Genomic DNA, 18,070 nt, shown 5'->3' with positions numbered 1-18,070 from the left:
AAGGTCTTTGTATTTAATAGTCATGTTTTGCCTGTGTAGCAAAAGAGGTCTCACCTTGCTATCACCAAAGGCGTACATATGCAAGAAGTGATTATTTTAAAGCCAGGACATGCAATCTAATTTCACACTCGGTTTTGACAAATTTGTGGGATCTTCACATGTTGTCATAACCTCTGGGATTGCCTTTGGGCCATGAGTTCACAAACAGGAGAGGGCTCTTGGCGGTGTTCAAGGACAAAGAACTTTACTTGAAGAAGGACAACCTAAACTTTCCAGAAGCAGGGCACTTTTCAGTGCTCAGCAAGAAACGCAGGACTTTGACAGAACAAAAACTCAGATAGCAACGGAAAGCCTTTAACTCTTGTGACGTACCTTTTCCCAGCAGCGAGCAGAACAGTGCCTCTCAGCTGCATGTCCCAGACCTCCCTTTCTGGTCATATCCATCTCTTCTCTCTCTGAATAAATGAGACACGCAAGACACTAGGTTACTCAAAGCAACTACAGGATTTGGTGCTAACATTCAGTGAAACAAGTGATGATTCTGCCTTCAGCAGCAAGGACCACTCAGCATGCAAGAAAAAGAGCCAGTAGGAAGGCCACCCGCTCAGCAGTAATCAGGCTGCAAAAGGCAACTGGATGGGGCTGCAGTCCTTGCCTAGAAGATGCAACAGACTCTGCAGGAACCCTGAGGCGTCAGTCTTTTTTTTTTATTTCACAGTATAGACTTGACTTTAGATGCCTTCACAAAGTCTCTGAGATCTTACATTTACTCTTTTTGCTATAAGCTGACACTGGACAAACCTCACAATAGCCAACCATCAGTGTAACATGCGAGACCACTGATAGCACCTCACCGTTTCTACAGAGGAAGGGAAATGAAGGGATAGTTGCCACAACTGAGCCTTATTTCTGTGTTTCCTTGTGCCATGACTGTTACAAGCCCAACATTTACACTTAAAAAGCTGGGCACAGCCTGTCCGTAATGCACTCCCAACATTGTAAATCTCTCAGAGTTAGCAACAAAAGCACATTTCAGAAACATTTCCCTGGAAGCCAATGTAACAGGGAGTAGTGTTTGCTCCGCTCGATCTCTGGGAAGTTAGAGCAAAGCTGAACTGACCCAAAGGTTATCACTTTGCTGAAAAGAAGTCTTTAAGTTCCTAGCTCACGCCTTAAGCTCAGTACTGAGGGTTCATAATAATAGCGTGCTTGAACTATGGCATTACTAAATTAGTAGGCTTTGCCGAGTCCATAGATCTCTCACAGGGGTCCCCTTTTCCACTTCAGATAGAAAGAAAGTCATGGCTAGGAGTTACAAAGGACTCTAGAGGGAATTAGGCTCTGAAGTCCTATTGAATTAGCATTGTTTACAAAGCAGTCATAAGTATAATGGATGTTAACGAGCCTTTAATGAGTCGAGTTACAATGCAACACGTGGTGAAGTACAATAAACAAAAAGGCTGTGCTTCCCTCCCACTTACTCTGCTTGACACAGGTGTAGAAGCCCTGCATCTAAATGAATCACATCCTATTGAGAATAGAGTAAAAGAGCTGAATCTGCTCTGTGACTGAAAAAAATTAAAATACATTTCCTTTACACCAAACCAAACTAGGACCGAATTACATCAGAACTAAATGTTCACACAGGCAGCTCCCAGAATTACAGAATCACAGGACGGCTGAAGTTGGCAGGGACCTCTGGAGGTCCCTGCCCCAACCCCCTGCTCAAGCAGAGTCACCTAGAGCCAGTTGCCCAGGACCATGTCCAGATGGCTTTTTCATATCTCCAGGCTGGAGACCCCACAACCTCTCTGGGCAACTTGTTCCAGTAGCTGACCACCCTCACAGCAGGAAAGTTTTTTCCTTGTTTAGCCAGAAACTCCTGTGTTTCAGTTTGTGCCCATTGCCTCTTGTTCTGTCACTGTACACCACTGAAAAGAGCCTGGCTCCATCTTCTTTGCACCCTTCCTTCGGGTATTTATACACATTGATAAGATGCCCCTGAGCTTTCTCTTCTCCAGGCTGAACAGTCCCAGCTCTGTCAGCCTTTCCTCATATGTGAGGTGCTCCAGTCCCTTAATTATCTTTGTGGCCCTTTGCTGGACTATCTCCACTATGAGAGAGTCCATCTCTGTCTTGTACTGAGGAGCCCAGAACTGGACCCAGCACTCCAGATGTGGACTCCCCAGTGCCGAGTAGAGGAGACAGATCACCTCCCTCAACCTGCTGGCAACACTCTTCCTGATGCAGCCCAGGATACCGTTAGCCTTTTTTGTAGCAAGGGCACTTTGCTGACTCATGTCCAACTTGGCATCCACCAAGACCCCCAGGTCCTTTTCTGCCAAGCTGCTTTCCAGCTGGTCACCCCCCAGCATGTACTGGTGTATGGGGTCGTTCCTCCCCAGGTGCAGGACTTTGCACTTCTCCTTGTTAAACTTCATGAGGTCCCTGTCAGCCCAATTCTCCAGCCTGTTGAGGTCCCTCTGGATGGCAGCATGACCCTCTGGCATATCAGCCACTTCTCCCACTTTTGTGTCATCTGCAGACTTGCTGAAGGTACGCTCTGCCCCATCATCCAGCTCATTAATGAAGTTGTTGAACAGGACTGGACCCAGTATTGACCCCTGGGGTACACCACTAGTTACTAGACGCTAGACTTTGTGCCACTGATCATCCCCCTCTGAGCTTGGCAATTCAGGCAGTTTTCAGTCCACTTCACTGTCTGCTCATCCAGCCCACACATCATCAGCTTCTCTACGAAGGTGTTACGGGAGACAGTGCCAAAAGCCTTACTGAAGTCCAGGGAGACAATATCCACTGCTCTCCCCTCATCTGCCAAGCCAGTCACTTCATCGTAGAAGGTTATCAGGTTGGTCAAGCACGACTTCCCCTCCGTGAAGCCATGTTGAGGGAAAGTTTTTGCTTTGCAGCCTAAGACTGGAGAGGAGGGGGTAGACATTTTATCATCATTATACATATCATGGCAGAAAGAGCCCTTGTACTCTCTGAACCAAGTCCTTCAGCCTTTATTCACATACCAGGCAGCCAAGACTAGCTAGCTAGCTATTTATGTATACCACCCGTCACAAGCAATCTAAGGTACACCTCACCAAAGATTCAAGACTACCTAACCCCCACTGAAATCAGTTTTAGCACTCCTTTCTCATTTTGATGGGCTGTCATTTAAAGAGCAATGCATCCCGTCTCAACGGTGACATGGCTGAGAAGATAGCTGTCATCAGGAAAATTGTAAACATCCCTCTGCCACTTTGGGGGACTCACCTTGTACAAACACATAGCACACGGTCTCAAGTTTTGCCATATATATACAAATATTTGACAGGTAAAAGCTGTGTCAGGTCTTCTGTCAATGTAAATCAGGTTCTGTAAATGGGTATAACAGATATAACTACACCTGGGTTTAATCAGTGAAGCATTTTTTCCTATATTATTCTGTGTACATTAGCTATACTACATATAAGCCTGAAATTTTATGTCTAACAAAAAAAGTCAACACAGGAGACACTACCAATTACAGGAACATATGAGAGAATGACTCTCAGATAATCTGTACTCCAAAAATCATTACCTTTTGAAGCACTAGTTTCTGAAGGCACCATCCAACAGTTCTCTTCTCTAACTTGGTATTACATGAGATATCCTGTCAGATTGCACAGTGCTGTCAGACAAACTGCCAAACAGGACTGCTCCAGAAAGATGGTCAATAAAAGTTCGTAGTCAGTTCAGCGGAGAAAGAATGAGACTGCAGGCAAGGGAACGGTCGCCTCTGTGTGATCTTGGGGATGGATCATCTTGGGGATGACCAAGCCCAGCTGCTGAGTCGGGGTGTTTTATGCCTTTTGAGGCATTCTGTGCATCCACTGAAACTTCCATTAAGTCCTTAAATAAAGTGAGACCTTTTTCAGGTGTCCCATTTTTAATCTTCCTCTTCTGCTGCCACAGTCATCCTCAGAGTGATGATGCTGAGGCTGACTCATGGACTGCAGATTGCAACATGTTCAAATCAGTATGGCTGAAAAGTTGTAAAATTACGGAAAGTGAGTCTTTATGAATACAACAACCTCCTAACCGGTGGTCATACAAACCAGAGGAATCCAAAAGCAAACCAGATCAGATTTTACATTTACATTTACATTTAATCCTGAAGACCAATGTGTGTTATATTGAAATTACACTATGAAATACATTCACAATGAAATGCGCCTCCTCAAGGGTAGAATATAACAAGCACATAGCAGCACTCAGGAGCACTATTGACCTGGAAGTCCTGTCTGCCACCACAAGCACCAAGAGATACTTGACGACTTCCTAAGACAAGGATCAAAGTTTTAGAGTTTTTAGGATCAAAGTTTAGCTTATGGGCATTATCGTATCTTGCAGCATGAGAAGGACATCGTCTACGGAAGCATGAACAGCCTTCCTAGAGCACTCTGGGCTTCTGAGGAGAACGCCCTCTAATCAACCCAACAATACCAAAGAGTCATGGCTACAAGCAAGGCTTGTTCTGTGAAGGACCACCTCGGGATGGAGACGGGTAGGTCCTGTCATGTTTATCACCTCCCCCCTCCTAAAGCCACCATTCGTGGCAGGTGAGCAAAACAGAGAAGAGTGGTCCTTCCCCTGGGACAGAGGAGGAAGACACAGAGGCAGACTGTAGCTGGAAGCAACAGTAGCATCGAGGTAAGAGGCACCTTTGCAGCTGGGGAACAAAATGATGGCCAAGCAGCCCCAGACCCGGAGGCAGAGAGCATTAGGAGCTATGAAAAGACTGGAAACTCCTATTCCAAACTTGCTAGCCCAGCCTAACCTCACTGAGAGTGCAAGAGTAAACAAACTCACAGCAAAAGCCGGTACAGCATCAGGAACCGCTATATGCACAGATGTGGGTTAAACGCCTACTAAATGAAATGCCTTCTCTCATGGTTCAGAAATGCCTTCTCTCATCTTCTTCGCAGATCCAGGATCGCCAAGTAATAAAGCGACTTCCTCCTCCAAGTAGGACCTGTTGCACCTTTTGCGTTCTCCCATTGCCTACCAGCCACGAGGTCGGCCAGGAGCGTGACTGCCTTTCTGCGTTACACAGCAGGACCTCCAGTGACACTCTGTGGAGCCCCAAACCAGACGGCAGGCAGCAGGCCAACTGCAGCCCCAGTCACGCTGTGACACTTGGCTTTCTGCACCCGATCCGCCAATTGCATGGACAACACTTCCCGTGGGAGACTCGTTAGCTGGCTTCTTGCGTGCACACAGCGCCAATGATTCGCAAGCCTAATAGCCGCAGCGTGAACTACTTGGCGAAGTAATTTCATATAACCCCAAGGTTATGCAGGAGTCAAAAAAGAAACGAGGAGGGAAGAAAAAGTGGGAAGACTGTTTCCACTGTGGGAAGACTGCCTGTTTTCGTAAAAGGCAAAGCTAGATGCCACTTCAAAGCAGCTTGGCACCTCCCAAAGGACTCCCCCGGCAGAGCCCGTGGCTGGGCAGCGGACGGCAGCCAGTGCCAACAGGAGAGGGACCAAGCACTACCGAGGGGCGACGAACCGCCCGGCTGCAGCCACCGCTCCCGCAGCAGCCGTGCGCCGGCAGCGCACCGGCGGGGCCGGGCCGGGGCGCTCCCCCGGGGCGCAGCCCCCCCAGGCGGGGACCCCCGGGCCGGCCGCGGGGAGAGGGCGAGGGGCGGCCGGGGCGGCGCGGCGTCCCCCGGCCCCGCGGCCCCGGGGCTGCGGCGTGCTCATCCGCCGCTCCGCGCGTACCGGGGCGGCGGGTCCGCGCCCCGGCCCCCGCCAGCCCCGGCCAGCCCCTCGGCCGGGGAGAGGGCTGCAGCCGGCGGGGGACCCGGGCGGGAGCAGAGAACCGGTGGCGAGAGGTGGGGAGGCGGGTGTCCGCCTTGGGCTGCCAACGGGGCACGCGTCTCCCGCAAGGAGACCCGACAGGCGCCCACGGGGACGCAAAAGCTAAAGCGATAATTAACAAAAAGCCTTTTCCTAGCTTCCCCGCAAGGGTGAAAGTCCGACCGTGGCAGCGCCGGGTGGTGCCCGCTGCGGCTTCAGCCTCGCCGAAGCCCTCCGAGGATGCGGCGGCGGTGCAGGCGGGGTGCCGGGGCCGCCCGGCCCCGCCGCCGCCCCGCGTCCCCCCGCCGCTGTCCCGGCTTGCCCCGGCCGGGCGGCCCGGCCCGCGGGGGAGGCAATGCGGGAGCAGCCAGCGAGAAAATAAACAACTTCCCTCGTGTAAAAAGTTGCCTCGCAGGTGCCCGCAGCTGGCGGTTAACACAGGCGGTAAGAGGATCAACTCCATCCACGCTGGTGGAGCAAAAGAGGAGGAAAAAAATAAAAGCCCCCGCATTTGCTATTCAGAGTTTAGTTAATTTGGATGATAACGGTTAGTGTTTAATCCCATTGTACGAGAATGAATATACCGAAACCTACAAGGGTCCTGGAAGAATAATACGGCGAACAGCACCGCACGCAGGGGCGCCCGGGCGGGCAGCCGAGCCGGCCCGGCCCGCCCCGCCGGCCGGGGGAGACGCGCCCCGGGGCCGCCGCCGCCGCCGCCTCCTCCCGCGGAGCCGCTCCGCGCTCCCGGCCAGCCCGGGGCGGCGGCGGGCCGGCCCGGGGCGGCGGGGTGAGGGCCGGCACCGCGCCTGTCCCCGGCTGCTTCTGGGGAGACGGGCGGGCGAGGGCGGCGGCGCCCGCCGCCGTGCACGCCCGGGGACGATGAGGCGGGGGTGGCTCTCGCCATTTAAATCACAAAGGGCGACGGGCGGAAAAATGCGGGACGCGGGAGGAGACGCGGGGTGCCGGCGGAACCACCTCCCCGCGCTGCCGCGGCCGGGACGAACGCCGTTTCCGCAGCGCTGCCCGGGCTCGGCGGCGTCGCCCGGGCGGGCGGGAGCAGGCGCCGGGCCGCGCCGCCGCCCCGGCCGCCTCGGGCTTTCCCTCCCCCCGGGCGGCGGCGCCCCGCGGCAGCGCCGGGGCCGGGGGCGGCGGCGGCGGCGGGGCCGGGGCCGGGCCGGGGGGGAGGCGGCCGGGCGGCCCCGCGGCCCGGTGCCGGCCCCGGAGGCGCACCGCCGGCCGTGGAGAGGGCCCGGGGGGGCCCCGGCCCGCCGCCGCGCTGCGGGGCGGGCGGCGGGCGGCGGGGGCGGGCGGCCCCCCGGCGCGGCGCGGCGCGGCGGGGCGGCCCCGGCGGGGGCGGTGCGGGGCGGTGCGGGGCGGGCCGGGGCGGGCCGGGGGCTCGGTGCGCTCGCCAGGCGAGGAGCGCGGCTGCCCGGGCGGAGGGCGGCGGAGAGGAAAGCTAACAATGCTGTGAAAATATGTTTGCAGAAAATAGACAATTGTTGGATTAAACGTATTCAAGTATGAAATAATGCCTTTTTGTGTAAAAAACCTCAGCAATGTGAGCGTACAAAAGTTCCCCTGTGGCAGTTACTTGCTCCCTTTGTGAGCTTTGCGCTCCGGCGTCTCCACTTGGCGCGTTTAACTCGGAGCCCCCCTTTAAACGCGATTGTTTCTTTCTTTTTAATGACATTTACCGGATCAAAACATGCTGTTAATTCGATCAGAAAGCTTTACCCTCCCTAACAATGCCACAATAATTTCTCCTGAAGTTTGTTAAATTGACCAAAATTAGGCAAATGAATAGGGGGTCTGTCGGCGACCCCGCTCGCAGGTGACACCGAATAATGCACTCTCGGACCAGCTGCGATCCCCTCTTTATTTGCCCCTCTTTTCTTTGACCCGCATTATTAAAATTTAGGCCCAATGAAACTATTCATACTTTTCAATGGGACATTTTCCTATAGGATAATAGGCTACAAATTGAGCCTCTCCAAAGGAGAGGGGGGGAGCAGGGGGGGTAAAACAACAACGCACAGACGCGCACACCACACAAAAAAGGAGCGTCGTGTGCCAAAGGCTGGCGAGAGCCTCCCCGGGCCGGCGGAAAAAAAAAGAAGAGGGGGGCGAGGGGGGGGATATCGTGTGCCAGCCCCCCGGTCCCACACCTGCCGGGGTGTCCCCGGCGTATAAAGCGGTGTAAACAAAAAAAGCCTCGCTGCCATCTCTTATAAAGATGGACGTGTCACCAAGTCGTGTGAGAAAAGCCTGAGAACAAACGGGGCCACTCCGTCTCCAAGGGTTCTCCCTTGAACTGGGCGGAACAGCCTATTAAGGGCTTACTTAATTACTTTAATGACTCTGGACAGGCTTTAAAATGCAGTCAGCGCTGGGGCTAAGGGGAGGGGGGGGGGGGGGACGGGGATTTGCAGGCAGGCGGCGGGGACGGGGACGGGGATGCGGCGAGCGGGGCGCAGGGCGCGGTACCGCGCCCTGCGCCCCGCTCGCCGCATCCCCGTCCCCGCCGCTATTGTGGGACCGTCACGTGTGTCCCCGAGGTCCACGTGGGGCGACACAGCTGGGCCGCCCTCGGCTGCGTGGACGGGGGCGAGGAGGGGGGTGGAAAGGAAGACGAGAGAAGAAAAAAAAAAAAACCAACCACAAACCCCTCATCCCTCTCTCGCCCCCTTCCACCCTGATCTTTAATGCATACATTCCCCCGGCGCCGCTCGCCCCCTAATCCTACGGGATCAGCGGGCCCGTGGAGGCCCCCCGGGGTCCCCCCCAAGAAGTGATGGCTTTATAAGGGGCCCGGAGAGAGCGGGGAGGCAGTGCCCACCATGGCCTCCAAGCTCAAGGAGCGGAGGGTGAGTCGCCGCCCGCCTTGCGCGCACGCCTCTGCGGGGCCGCCGGGCAGACCTGGCCCCGACCCCCTCACCGCCTTTCCCTTCAAAACCCCCCGCCCCAAAAAAAACCCCACCCTCCCCCCCAAACAAACCTCCCTTGCTTGGGCCGCCCGCGCAGAGGGGCAGCCCCCGGGGCGGCGCGGAGAGGAACGGCCGCCGGAGCATCCCTCCCGGGGCCGCGTCGCGCCCGGCGCCGCTGCTCGGAGAGGGGTCGGGACCGGCTGCCCTGGAGGGGTCGGAGGCGGGGGCGGCTGCCCCGGCGAGGCCGGATCCGGCTGCTCTTCCCCCACTAACGCGCCCCGTCTGTTTTGCAGAGGACGCCGGTTTCCCACAAAGTGATTGAGAAGCGGAGGAGGGACCGCATCAACCGCTGCCTCACCGAGCTGGGGAAGACGGTGCCCATGGCTCTGGCCAAGCAGGTAGGCGGGGGGGGCAGCCCCTGCGCCCCTCTCCCCGGTGCGGAGCGACCCTCCCCGCTGCGGGGGCTGGGGGGGCGGCCCGGCGGAGCGGAGCGCAGCCGCAGGGGAGAGGTGATGCCCCTCTCCCCCGCCCCTTGCAGAGCTCGGGGAAGCTGGAGAAAGCGGAGATCCTGGAGATGACGGTGCAGTACCTGCGGGCCCTGCACTCGGCGGACTTCCCCCGCGGCCGGGAGAAGGGTAGGTGGGCGGGCCGGGACACCCGCGGCCCCCCCGCGGGGACACCCGCGGCGTGGGGGCGGCCCCGGCCCCCCCCCGCCCCGGCCGGACCCTGAGGAGCTCGGCTCCGCTGCCCCTTCCTTTCCAGCAGAGCTGCTCTCCGAGTTCGCCAACTACTTCCACTACGGCTACCACGAGTGCATGAAGAACCTGGTCCACTACCTGACGACGGTGGAGCGGATGGAGACCAAAGACACCAAATACGCCCGCATCCTGGCCTTCCTCCAGTCCAAAGCGCGCTTCGTCACCGAGCCCCTCTTCACCTCCCTGGGCTCCCTCCCGGAGCCGGACTTTTCCTACCAGCTGCACGCCGGGCCCGAGTGCCCCGGGCACGGCCACAGCCCCGGCGAGGCCGTGCTCCAGCCGCCCTCGGGGGGGCCCTTCCCGTGGCACGGCGCCGCCCGCAGCCCCTCCCTGCCCTACCACCTCCCCAACGCCGCCGTGCCCCTCGCCAGCCCCGGCCAGCAGCGCAGCACCTTCCTCTCCTCCGTGCAGGGGCTGGACCGCCACTACCTCAACCTCCTCGGCCATTCCCACCCCAACGCCTTCGGGCTGCCCCCGGGCCAGCACCCCTCCATGCTATAGAGACTCGCCCCCGCCCGAAACATCCTATTTATGACCGCCGACGCTGCGAGTTACGCCCGGGCGCACGGGGAGGCTGCCGGGGGCCGGGAGATGCGCGGGGGTCGCGGCGGGCGGGGAGCCCTCGGCCGCACGCCCCGGGGGCCCGGCTCTGCCCCTGCCCGCCCCGGGGGCCCGGCTCTGCCCCGGGGGCCCGGCTCTGCCCCCGCCCCCTCCTCTTCCCACCTCCGGGTGCGGTGCCTGTACAAGCGATGCCTTGGAATAAATGTTTGTACCCGCCGCCCCTGCTTGTTTCCGGGAGGGAGCTTCCTCGGGTGGCGGTGGGGGTCTCCCCCCACCCACCCAGGGGAAAAAAAACACGAGCGAAACGTGGTCCGCGAGGGCCGGGGCGGCTGCTGCACGCACCGGCCGTGGGTTGGCACCGCGGGCAGGCACGGCACGGCGCGGCGCGGCACGGCGCGGCGCGGCGGGTGGGGTCTCGGTGCCGGGTGGCCGCTGCTCCGAGGCCGTCACCGGGGGCCCGGGGAGCCGCCGGGGCGCGGGGGGATGAAGTCCCGGGGATGCCCCGCGGGGCCGGGGATGGCCCCCCCGCACCCCCGTGGGTGCCGCCCTCCCACGCGCCCGTGGGGGGTGCTCCCAGGGACACGCGTCCGAAAGGCACCGGGATCTTCCGTGTGTTTTGCCAGCGGGTTTCTCCGTGGCGCGGCTTGTCCGGAGGAGGAGGAGGGACGGGGAAGGCGCAGGACGCGGCGGAGAGGGGAGGCGGCGGCTGCGGAGGCGCGGGGCGCCGGGAATAAAGCCAATAAAAGCCCCGGAGAGCGAGTCCGAGCCCGTCAAGACTCGCCGCCGGCCGGGCCGCGGCACGGCTCCCTCCTGCCGTGCCCAGCAGGGCGATTTCGGTCCCGCCTGAACTAAGCGTCCCCGGGTGTCCCCGCAGCCCTGGCAGGAGGGCGGCGGGACCCCAGGCACCCCCCCCGGGCAGCCCGGGCCTGCCCGGCGGGGCCGGAGCCGCCGAGGGGTAAATTAACTTATTCCAGTTGTGCGGGGAGGCTTTGAGGAGATGTGACCCGGGTTGTTTGCCCAGGTCACGGAATGGGCTGACCCGCAATTTGTAAACCAACCCGACCCTTTATTCGGAGACTGACAAAAAGATCTTCATTACAATGAGTAAAAAGTAGAATGTGTATCTTCCATTTAACCTGTAAATACAGGAAAAGCTGCTATTACAGGAAAAGCTGCTATTTCAGATTAGTGGGGAAAAGGTCACACGGCGGGATAACGCCAGGAGTCAGCCAGAGAGGGGAGAAAACCCCCTCGTTTCCTCGGGACACCTTTCGGGTGGTAAATCCAGGGGGGACCCCTCTCCTGCTCAGAGCACGCAGAGCGCTATGGGAGCAGCCAAAGGCACCCAGCAGCAGCAGAAAGGCTGGTGCCGCTCACGGAGACACACGCCCGACACTTATTTCCACCGGCGTTGGGTGCAGAATATGGAGAAAACACTACACGATTTTTATTCTGTGAGCATTAAGCTCTTGTGACCTCCCCCTTGGGCACTGAAGCGTTAAAGATACAGCGTTTCCCTGGAAATAGAAATTATTAATATATTCAGCATTTTGGTCCCTGTTAAGCAAATCAAACAAAACTTTCCTTTGCTGGGTAGATTTTCTCTCTGGGATTAGCAGAGGGCCACCACGGTCAAAACTGGGGTCATTTACATATAATTTTGCAAATTCGCACTGGTCCATGACAGTCTTTGTATCTCCAGTGTTGCTATTCTGGATTTTTTCCTTTTTCCTTTGCCTTTTCGTTTAGCTGTGGAGGATAAACCCCTCTCTGGCTTTACAATGACTTTAGGATGAACGTCTCTCCCCCCGTCCGTGCAGGGCTCTGAGCTCACTCCCCTGGCCCCGCAGACCTCGGGTTTTGCCCCAGAAAGTTATTTGGCATCCGCTAAAGCCAGCAGTACTGGGGATGGGAGACGTGCTGAGGTGGACCCTCATGGGCAGCAGGGCGCAGAGCTCCCCCGGGACAGGCATCCCTTGGGTTTTGAGAGAGGTCCAGCTCATTTGTTTTTATTTTATTTTACATTTCTGTGCCCGGAGGGCAGAGATTTTTAGTTTGTTTGGTTTTTTCTGGACTTATTGTAGCTCTGCCCTGAGCATCACCCGCCAGCTCTGGTGGGAGCAGGTAGGAGATGGATGTCACCTTGGGCGGGAGCAGGTGGCAGCTGGATGTCACCTGTGCTGGGCCAGTTAAAGGCCAGACCTGGTCCCGGGTGGCGTGGCCATCTGGGCTGGCGATGCTCATCTTCCGACATGGCAGTGCCATTTACTGGTGTCTGGCAGCACCTAGCACAGGAACAAATAGAGGGGTTTTGTTCCTGAAAATAAACTACTTTACCTCCCAAAGCCCCCAAAATACCAGCTCCCCTGTTACGCACCTGCTTGGCTAAAAAATCCTAATGAGGAATGACCTGCTGTATCATTTCCTATTCCTTTCCTTCAGCTAGCATCTTTCTCCTTCTTAGACCTTCAAATCTCTTTCACCTCATTTTGCTTTGCCTTCCTTCCCCATGCCTTTCATGTCCTCTTTTCCACCTCTTCTTCTCCCTGTTATCTGAACTCCTCTTTTTTCCTCACACTTTTCAAGTCCTACATATATGGCAATTCTGGTCACCCCAGAAAATAGTTGTGCAGCGTAGTGACATCTCAGTAATTTCTTTATGTTAAAGGCAAAGAATCATTTGGGGATTGATGGTTAGCAAAATGGGAGTTTACAGTTCTGTATCGGATACTGACTCTCATTTGTCATTTATTCAGAGTTTACGCTGATCTTTGTAATAATGCATTATTGAAAACATCTCCAACTTGCTAATTTATCATAAGGTATAATAATACTATATAACTGCACTATAATAATACTAATAACTGCACTATTGTGGAAGTAAAACATCATCAATTAGATCAGTGAGACATAAGTAGCCTGTGCACAATCTCTCTACCTTAATAATTTTCGTTTTAAACAGGCAACAGGCAAAGCCTGGGAGGAAGTGTCATTGTGCTGCTCTTAATGTTTAAATAAGTAGAAAAGATTTATAAACTGAGCATACATAACACAGATCAGAACTCTTCTTTCTTCCCATGGTTTTGCAGCAGCCTGAAAGCATCATTCAAAGATCTGGGGGCTTTGGTGGCAGTGCCACAGTGTGGAGATTCCAGCCTTGGAAACAGAGCCCATGCCACAGAGCACAGTCCCTGAATTCATGCCAACATAGTCATTTTGGGGACAAATTATCAATCAGGTCACCAGCTAATGAGGAAAGAATATTTTTATTTTACCTTGGGTCAGTGGCCCTCCTTACAGCATTGGACCACAAACAGTTGCATCAGCACATCCGTAGGGGCTGAGCCTTGGGAAGAAGCAGCTGAGGGAAGGAGGAGGAACAGCACTGATGAAGGCTCTTAATCACAAATCTGTTCCAGTAGTAATGTGTGTGATAGCTGGCTTCCTAGTGGTACGGATATGATCCCTTTCCCATGGTTCCAAAGATCTGCCAGTTTGTAAGTCTTGCTGTCCCACTGCTCTGTGGGATGCCGCTGCTGTTCCTGTTCCCCTCAGGCTCAAAGGTACCCCAGGGCAGCCTGCATGATTTGACCAGGGTCATACCAGAAGTGCTTAGGAGAGCAGCGGGTCTCAGGTGCCAGGGTACAATGACCAACCTATGCAGATCAGCTTCTTTCCCTGCTACCATGTTCTCAGAGAGAGTTAAATAGTGTCCAGAAGCCCAGACGGGTGTTTTCCCTGAGTAAAGTGACCCAAGCATAAGGAGGAGGAGACCTTCGGTTTGCCTGTGGCTCTTGGAAACAGTCTGTGTATTAGACACCACATGCTGCTGAAGTAGCTACACGCTTGTCCATCAGCTCCTTCGCAAAGGCAGCCTTTTGGAAAGAAACCTTCCAGCTGACAGTTTCATATTCGCTGAGCATAACCTGTAGCACCTCATCTCACAGATTTGCCTCGTGCCTTCGACAAGTCCATCCCCTCTCACGTCATCATGTTTATTTCTAGCAAGTTTGCCTACAGATTGTGTAAGGGACTTGAGAACGAAGGCTGTTTTAGGAAAAGAACACCGGATTCTCTTTAAGAGAACACATAATTATGGCAAGAGGTATAAGAACAGCATTTTAATATGTATATAGGTTAAAGCTCTGATACCTGCCCACATACCACACTGCATACAGAGTGGCATGTTAAAACAAACAAAACTCATTTAAAAAGGTGAGAGAGAGCAACACCAAGAACAACTGGATGAAACATCAAATATGAGGAAGGAGGAGTAGTTTGGAAGATTCAAACTCAAAATATTAAATCCAGTTCAACTGAAGAAACAGATTGTTTAACATTCATCTTCAAGCTACAGCAATTGAAATGTGCATTGTGCTTCATCAGTAATAATACAGTTAATTAGGCTGGAAAAAAAATGGTTTTGCTAACAAGAAATCAAAACTTTTGCACACATGCTCTGAAAAGTTTAAAGGCAATTTAATTTTTAATTACGGTAAGAATACAACACCTCAAAGTGCAGTCCTAGTCTATGCAATGATTGCGTAATTGAAAAAATGAGGCTCTTTGAACAAGGGAGTCCTGCGAGGCAACAGGGAATTCATGACAAGGTCTATGACTCTTAGTGAACATTATGAAAGTAGTTTTACCCCTGCTGAGGGCTTAACCCAGAGCATGTAGAAGGATTTACATCAGCTCACTTTGTGGTCTTTTATTCAGAGACTACCTGGGTCTCCTGCTAGCTTTGTGGAAACCAGGCAGCTCCTGAGCTCTGAGCTCATCTCTGTCTCTTGTGAATCCCAGCACCAAAATTACGCTTTCAGTCCCATGAAGGGTGCAAGCATTTAGAGCAGGGTGCAGTCCAATTGAAACCCTTAAGACCAGGATTAAGGCAGAAGGTACCTTCACTCTGATTCAATAGCCCGTGCCTCTATCTCCCAGCCCTTAGTTCCTAGCCTGAGGCTTAGACATTCTTCTAGGAAGTTGGAGTCTCAAGGTTGAAGTCTTTGAGGCTAAAAATTGGGTGTCCCTCTTTGGGAACGCCGGCTCATAACTATTCTGCCACTACAAAGCCACTGCTGTTGTCTTTGAAGGAAACAGTGTGTCCTGGTTAGTCCTTTGAAAGGAGAGATTAGATGGTAGTCCACTCGGAGAGGGTTTGATCTCAGGATATCAAGTAGAAGGAGACAACTGATATAGAGTTGCAAGCACAAAGCTGAGGTCCAGACAGTGACAGGGTTTGAGTGCTTTCTCCGCACCAGGGAGGAGTGGGGACTATGGTTGTCACACCTCCGTTCTCCTCCTCTGGAGGTATAGGTGGCCTGTGTGCCATGTGCTTTGTGCACCATGCGTATACTACTACGTACTACATACACAGGAAGCCTATACAGACCCTCTTCCATAGTACAGCTGGATTCAGTTTAGTTTTTCTCGGTATTTCCTAGTCTAGTTTGGTTGTTCTTTGCTTAAATGTGGCTTTGTTAGATCCTCATAACTTCCCATGCGTGCTACATTAGTGCTATTCCAGGGGATTAATTCACAGAGATTAGCCTTTAAAGGTCAGTCTTTTATGACTAAGATACAGGATTGGTCTTTTTTTGTATTTCTCCAAAACTAAAATGTCCTTTAATTTACCCTAGGGCCACCTCATGGTTTGATACAGACAGATATTTGATACAACTTTACTCACTACAACAGGTGATGCCACTATCGTTGTCAGTAAAAGTTAGGGTACAGATTTTTTCTACCAAAGGTGGTAGGACGGAAATAATTTACCCTTACCATCAAATTGACTGCTGGGTTTTCAGGACTGGGATCTGTAGAAGGAACAATAACAACAAAACCTATAGAACAAACCCCATGTCGCTTCAGTTTCAAAATGAGAAAAGTCTAACAGGGATCAATGATATTCACCGAGCACAGATTACAAAATTTCAAGAACCTCAGGAAACCCTGAGATGATATATATTACATATAACACAACTATATATTGGAATGTTCTAAGGGAATCAATATAACCTGTCTTGCATATTCCACTATAAAACCCTTTTTTATCATAGGATGTAATAATAATCTTTCTATGCCACAAACTTTTTTCATACAGTACCTTCTCCTCTCTTAAAGAAATGAGAAAAAACATGTCTTGGAGTTTTATTACTGAAAGTATTGTAAATTCTCTCAGATGTCTGGAGAAGGAGAGAAAGTAATTGGAAAAAGAGCAAGAGAAAGAGTACATCCTTTGCTGCATAATGCCAAAACCCATTAGAGAGCAAAGATCTATGAAAACCAGTAAAATTATGATTAAAGGTACCACTGTTTACAGCAGGTTACAAATCACCATCTGCAGGAAACACAGCATGTTAAAACAAACAAGAGACTCCTACATGCTTGTTACCTATGTGCATATATTGTGGACCAAATCCTTAGCTAGTGCAGGTGGGCAGAGCTTCTCGGAGATCCCTGAAGCTATAGCTGTTTCCATGAGGAGGAGACACGGTGGAGTTGCATCAGCAGAGAGCTTACCAAACGGGTAAGATATTTCAGTGGCTCCTCATGCTAATTTTATTAGTTCAGCTATGCAGCCACATGCTTATAAAGATGTATGGAAAGTAAATAACCTGACCTGGTCCTAAACACACAATGACTCTGGTCATGAAAGTGAAGTCATGTACAGAACAGCTACAGAACAGGTCCTACTGCCTCTGGTACTCAGTGCATAAAATATTCCTCCAGGAAAAAAAACACAACTAGGCACAATAATCTATACTTAAAAGAAAGGCCAGCCTCCACCTGTGTGAATATGCAGGAGCTAATCCAACTCTATGGGGTCAAAGGATCTCCTTTCCATGGTGAGGAGGTTCCGAGCAGCAAAATGGTATGCTCTTCTTCACTGAATATTTCATCTTCTCAGAAGCTATTTGCAACTCTGCATGCTGCACTTTTGTCTCTCCTTTTCAGAAAATTAATCTTCTTAGTAGCATTAATTTTCTTAGTTGGTTGTATGTTACATGCAGCTAGCAAGTATGTTATATTCAGCTTTGCTTTATGCTCTCAGAAGGAGCTTCTACCACCTCTTCACAAAGCAACTTACAGTATTGAATACGGCAAGCAACAAGTAGGTAAAATACGTGCATCCCTACGAGAAGCACATGACATAGCTAGAAGGATAGGCAACTGGGAGAACATAAATGCTGTTCTTCTAGTCATGGGAATATTCTATTAATTTAGAATTTTATAGATTAATTTATAGCAGGTTTGCAAAGGGGCTTTTTGGCTGTATTTAGCTAGCTTTTTAATAAGCTTCTTCCAAAAAGGATTTGTAATCAATCTGCCTTTACAGATTAGGATCAAATTTAGAGACAGAATGATAAACTTCATCTTCTTCTAGCAGGAAGTTACGGGGATTTGGGGACTGGAGTTCTGGAACAGAGAGGTGACCCTTGCTGCCAGCATCCAGCTTCCTAAGGGCCTTTCAAAGAGTCTTCCAGGCACTGTAACTGCAAACAGAAAAAAATCAAGGCAATAAGTTATTTCAGGAAAACGATAACCATTTGGTAGGGCACAAAACCCCTTTGAGCATCTCATCACAGCTGCCAGGGCATACGGTGAGGACATAGCATGCTTTAGAGCCTGTAGGTCCACAAATGCACAGGCAGGATGCTGGCAAGTTTCATTCCTTACCTGACTAAAATACAAGGATGTGATGGGACCAATGGGATTTTTTAATTCATGTACTTGGAAAAATTATTTTGTCATAAAGCAACATCATACCATAAAGGAAAAATCTTTCCAGTGGTCTGATAATAGAAGGACATACTGAAATTTATGAGTATCTGACTTAAAACTAACTGTTAGATGTCTCAAAGGTAGACCTCTAATAATGAATTAAGCATTCTAAGCAATCTTTCTAGTCAAGAGGGACAAACAGGCATCTCCAGAGGACAATTTATCAGACTGATTATAGTTTCTCCCT

General features: G+C 52.6%; 1 protein-coding gene across 2 annotated transcripts; it reads left to right on the top strand.

Annotated features, from left to right (window-relative positions):
* The first annotated feature begins 8,692 nt into the window (after positions 1–8,692).
* Positions 8,693–10,038, top strand: HELT (helt bHLH transcription factor). 2 transcript variants are annotated; one of them, XM_075499230.1, is made up of 4 exons: positions 8,693–8,719; positions 9,073–9,177; positions 9,318–9,414; positions 9,545–10,038. In XM_075499230.1, exons 1-4 carry the CDS (start codon positions 8,693–8,695, stop codon positions 10,036–10,038), a joined length of 723 nt encoding a protein of 240 aa, XP_075355345.1. The 2 variants fall into 2 exon arrangements, with proteins under 2 accessions (XP_075355345.1, XP_075355344.1); XM_075499229.1 differs by having other exon boundaries at positions 9,542–10,038.
* The last annotated feature ends 8,032 nt before the right edge of the window (positions 10,039–18,070 follow it).

Source organism: Mycteria americana, chromosome 4, assembly GCF_035582795.1.
Source record: "Mycteria americana isolate JAX WOST 10 ecotype Jacksonville Zoo and Gardens chromosome 4, USCA_MyAme_1.0, whole genome shotgun sequence".
NCBI lineage: Eukaryota > Metazoa > Chordata > Aves > Ciconiiformes > Ciconiidae > Mycteria > Mycteria americana.
The sequence above is the reverse complement of the archived record's forward strand: the minus strand, read 5'-3'. Positions and strand labels throughout refer to the sequence as shown.

Excerpts from the sequence above, each read along its gene's own strand:
- HELT (XM_075499229.1), top strand. The coding sequence starts at position 8,693 with ATGGCCTCCAAGCTCAAGGAGCGGAGG. Across the intron at positions 8,720-9,072 it reads CCAAGCTCAAGGAGCGGAGG|AGGACGCCGGTTTCCCACAA; the intron begins GTGAGTCGCCGC and ends TCTGTTTTGCAG. Across the intron at positions 9,178-9,317 it reads CCATGGCTCTGGCCAAGCAG|AGCTCGGGGAAGCTGGAGAA; the intron begins GTAGGCGGGGGG and ends CGCCCCTTGCAG.